Source organism: Mchenga conophoros, linkage group LG14, assembly GCF_057382185.1.
Source record: "Mchenga conophoros isolate Kocher_MC1m ecotype Shallow Benthic linkage group LG14, M_conophoros_male_GT1.1, whole genome shotgun sequence".
NCBI classification, from domain to species: Eukaryota; Metazoa; Chordata; class Actinopteri; order Cichliformes; family Cichlidae; genus Mchenga; species Mchenga conophoros.
Window position 1 is genome coordinate 19764896 of NC_140539.1, and position 4967 is coordinate 19769862.

The 4967-nt window shown below is 41.5% G+C and overlaps 1 protein-coding gene across 1 annotated transcript; it reads right to left on the bottom strand.

Moving 5' to 3' along the window:
* Positions 1-1139: 1139 nt before the first annotated feature.
* Positions 1140-3999, bottom strand: LOC146559632 (mRNA decay activator protein ZFP36L1). The gene is made up of 2 exons (XM_085245736.1): positions 3855-3999; positions 1140-3391 (listed from the first exon to the last, which is right to left on the bottom strand). Exons 1-2 carry the CDS (start codon positions 3885-3887, stop codon positions 2204-2206), a joined length of 1221 nt encoding a protein of 406 aa, XP_085101862.1. The 5' UTR covers positions 3888-3999; the 3' UTR covers positions 1140-2203.
* Positions 4000-4967: the final 968 nt, after the last annotated feature.

The window sequence follows — 4967 nt, forward strand, 5'->3', positions numbered from 1 at the left end:
GATAGTGCGTATAAACACGGTAATCTAAATACCTGACTGTATACACAACAAAGATGTATGGCACAAAACAGAATCGGGAGAGAAAAAGTGGAGGACAAAAGGTCAAGGTTCCATATTCAGGAGACTAGTTATTATTTAGCTGTAATGCAGCAGAATGTATATTTAAGTATAACATGTATAGGCTTTAGCGCATTCAAAATCTCGATCTCATTTCAAATAATGTAGAAAAAAATCCTCAAAAAGTATTTGTGATTCGGGCTCAGAGGTTCAGCAGATTACTGGAAAGGTGAATTTCCCTCCATTTCTTAAAATCTGGTGCTACTGAAAACACAGGATTTCCTACCAACACACGTAGAAGTCAAAGTAGTGGTGTTTTAACCTCTGGGTGGTCTTGGGTCGATTTGTGCCATTTTTCATTGTTCGTATACACGCCATTCGCACTGTGTTGAATGGAATATAGCGAAAGTCTGCAAAAAAAAGTTTGGTCACATTTACTATTAAAATTCCAGTATGACTTCCGGAAATTAGCTTCAGTGGCTAAGCTACAGACAAACTTACACTATTGGTCTTAGTGGTCGATTTGTGCCCCATTGAAACCCATTATAAACGCTATTTTTCACTGCAGATTAATTACGGTTAAAGGGATCGTGATCGTTCCACCTTCAGTCTTTGTGGGGAGCTTGCCAGCAGCTGGCCGCCTGGGGGGCTTTTTATGCTCCTGCGAAAAAAAAATAAAAGTGGATCGAAATACATGTTGGTGCTAACCCTAACCCTAACCCTTAAAACAACGAAACTATAATTTAAACTTTGTATGAATATTTCAGGGAGAAGTAGTTTTAACAGACTGGCTAATTTAAAGTGGAAAAAAATATTAATATATAATCTTTTTATAGCACTTTTTATGGCGTGGTTGATTTGTGGCTCTAAGACCAATAGTGTATGCATTTTTCTAGGACCCCCCAGAGGTTAATAATGGTTGCTTCCATTTAAGGGGAAGCCCAGCTCCAATGTGTCTAACTGAAACACTTAACAGAACTGGGCCTTCATCGGTACACATCTTCTTTCCTTGCTGTAACTACAGGAAGTTCCTGAACTCCGCATGTGAATGCATAAGCTGTAAATAACACGAGTCCAAAACATCAGCGTACAATCATTTCTTTATTGAGAATTTTTTTTTAAAATGTATTTTTCTTATTTTCAGGCAATCAAAAATATAAGATTATCTTTTCTACTTTGCTTTTTCTCACATTTGCATTTCACAAACAGTGAAGTTTTTTTTCCATAAATAAAGTACAAAATACAATTTTCTCTAAATGCAAATAAATATCATAATAAATATATCAGTTTAAGTTAAACAACACAAGGTAACCAATACCCAAAAGGAATACTGCGGTGTTCCCTGAACCAGGCTGTCAAACACAAGGGGGGAAATAAAAGATAGTGTGCAATTTACAAAGTAGCAAATATTACAGAATGTTTTACAGAATCAAATGTTATTAAGTGTATATATTCAGATTTGAATTCACTGACATACCTTATTTGTATTAGAGCACTTTGATCTTTGTGCATTCTGCAAGTTGTATTTGCTTCCACGTCTACAAAACGACAGACACACACATACACTCTCACATGCATATTCTGTACAAGGCCCACACGCGCACACACGTCCACACACAGACAGAGTGAAGAACGAAGCTTTGGTTGAATGCTACTGAGAGATTTGACAGGTTCTCCCTTTAGAATTAGCTGTAAAGTGCATATCACAGACACATGTCAGGTCTCACTGGTAAAGGCTACTGAATCAAACATACTGTTTGTGGCACAGAGCATAAATAGCCTATTAGGTAGGGAAAATATTCAAGGCACAGGAATCACTGATTATCACCAAAGCTATTTTGATCACTACCAACATTCACCGGTAATGTCAAGACCTGCAGATGAGTTAATTTTGACGGAAGACCGCATATATAGGTCTTATAAGCTACATGTTATGTATAAAAATAGATTGATAACATTTGGGTACTTAAATCATCTCAGTATGTGTAGTTAGTCTAAGATGAGCTCAACTTTACACACATAAATTAAGAACTTTAAGTGTTATTGTCGACTTGTTCTGAACAGTTCTGGTGCTGATGAAAGTCCAGATAGACAGAAAAGTTAAAAAGAAAGTCATTTATCTTTTGTTATTTCCCTTTGGATCCATTTAGTCAGACAGGGATAGGCGTTCAAACACAGTGAGCCTCTTGGTGGCTGAGCCATCAAAGGTCGGAGACTCGGTTCCACTGGAACTGCTGCTGCTGTAGGACTCCTCCAGGGAGTCCTCAGAGGAGAAACGCTGCAGTGAAGGCTTTACGAATGTTCCAGCAGCTGGAAACAGCATACTGCTGTCCTGGTGCTGCCCGTCCTTCACGTTGGTGAAGACACTGCTGTTGTTGCTACTGAAATTATTTCCATGACCACACACGCAACGTGAGACCTGTGGCTCCAAGATGAGAGGAATGTTATGGATGTCTCCAGCGCTCATACGGGTTTGCTGGCTGCCAAACGGGAATGCTGCTGCCTCACGCTGCACAGAGTCAAACACTGGGGAGAGAAGGTCAGCAGGAGGTGGAGAAACAGAGGGAGCACGGCTGAAACCCTGGTTAGGATCACCGAAGACCGAGGCGAATGATGGAGGGGAGGAGCTGCGAGAAGAGCCCAGAAACCCAGCGAAGCTGACACTCTGGCGGAGCTGGTGCCGTGGATTGTGAACACTGGGTGTTGTGGTAGTTTGCTGCCGCTGGAATTTGGCAGACAGTAACGGACCATCGCTGATTTTCTCCTCATGGATGAAGTGGCAGCGTGAACCATAGGGGCAGTAGCCAAAGTTATAGAAGGTTCTGCAGGGCTCTGTCTTGTATTTGGGGTGGCGGTACAGTCCTCTTAGTTCTGCCTCACCATGGGCAAACTGGCATTTGCTGCCATACTTGCAGCTGCCAGTCTCCTGGAAGCCACGGCACAGCTCAGTTTTGTAACGGTTAGAGGACACCATTGGTGGGGTCTGGGCAGAAACAGTAGATGAGGGAGGGAAGCCTGGTGGGGGAGGCACAGTAGTAGCAGTAGGGCCTGAGGGAAACAGCTCTGAGTTCTTCAGCTGTCCAAACGAAGAGAGAAGGCTGCTGCTGGATTCAGTTAGACTCATGGAGCGATCGGGACGGAAAGGTAGCTGTTTCTTTGTGGAGACAGGGGCCGGGCCCCAGATGGTTGGCCAGAGAGAGCTGCCAGTGTCGTCATTATTAACATGCTCAGTGCTCATGTTGAGGCTCAGAGAGCCAGGAGGGGAAGGGGTGAAAAAGGGGGCAGACCGATGGCTCTGCCCTGAGACTTCGTTCAAGGCCAGGTTGATCAAGTTCTGTAACAGACAGAGGAGACTGTTAGAATCCAAAACAATATATGTCTAATATTAATGAAATGCTGAACATTTTCAAAGTCTTTCTATAAAGCTTTATTTAGGATATTAGGTTACATAAATGCCAAACAAATAATAACAACAACAATAACAATAATGTAGCCAAGTTAAATTGAGATTAACTGAAATAATATAAATGAATAAAATCATAGTTTGTGATTTTCCATTAGTTTACTGATACAGGAAGATTAAACTAGGGCACACAACCAACTGAGCAGCTGACCGTCTTAGTCACCTCATTATGTCTTAAATCACAAAGTGAGGAGACCCTCTGTCATTTCAAAAGGTGTTCGCATCAAAACACCTTTTCAAAGTGTTACAGTCAGAGCGCCTAAGCCACGCCACCCACCAACTAGAAAAAGGGTTTTTCAAAACAAAAACAAAACACTGAAGTAGTTTGACTCACCTTTGTTAAGATATCGTCGAGCATTTCGGACATCCTTTTGGCAACAAGTTAAGGACTCGGGTCTGAACTCCAGTTGACTGTTGGATATATGTCCAGTCTTAAAAGTTAATGGTCGAGCCTCTCCTTTTAACTCTATTTAAAAGCCCCTCCTATACTGGGTGGAGTTTCCATTCCCCCTTCCGGGATGACGCTGCTGCTGCCTCAAGTTTCATATGAGCTAAGAGATGGGCGGGACTTAAACGGTAGAAGAGAGAGAGAGAGGAAGAGAAGAAAGAAAACAGTGTATTTTTAACTAGTTGCGTGAAATGTGTCAGTTTCGTAGGCAAGGGGGCCTATTTACATAGCTCTCATACCCACTCCAAACCTAGAACGGCGCACACTTGTTTTGCTGTTTTTGCTCTTATTCTGTACCAATTAGTGTGAATGATTTTTAACCGCACAAACTCTGTGATACTTTTTAAAACCCAAAGCGCTCAATGTAAAGTGGCAAGGAAGGCTGTTTATTTAAGATGAATACACTGACTCCTTTCATCTCAAAGTACAGGCACATCTGTTCTATAGTCTGTAGTAGTTAATAGATAGTAATAAACATATGCAGCCATATACTCATATATGACTAATGCCCAGCTTTCTGGAAGTGCCATCAATCATCTCTGATCAAATCCCGTGTCGCCTCTACACTATATCTTTTGCTCACATTACGTTACATATACATCACTGTGCTTTCTTGTTTACCAGAATACATGCAGACATTTCCCCATCTGTGGTCTGGTTTCTGCTGTGCACCAGAGCTCCAGCAGAGTCTAACCATTACCAGAACACAGACAATAGAAGCATTGATTACAGATGAAAGAAACCAATAGTGGTCTCTTATTGGTAGTAGAGTGTGGTGAATAACTCCTTCACGTCATGTGTAGCCACACGTTTTTAAAGCTGTTTTAATGCAAGGTTTGCACACATACCCCACTTTGGATGGCCCACAGTGGAAATGAAGCTGACACATAAACTTCACAAACAAAACAATAGTAATTACCAGAAGCATATTGTTATTAGTGTTTAACCATTTTTTCTTTCCACAGTGAGCATTGCGTTAGCTATGTTTTTCTGTCTTTC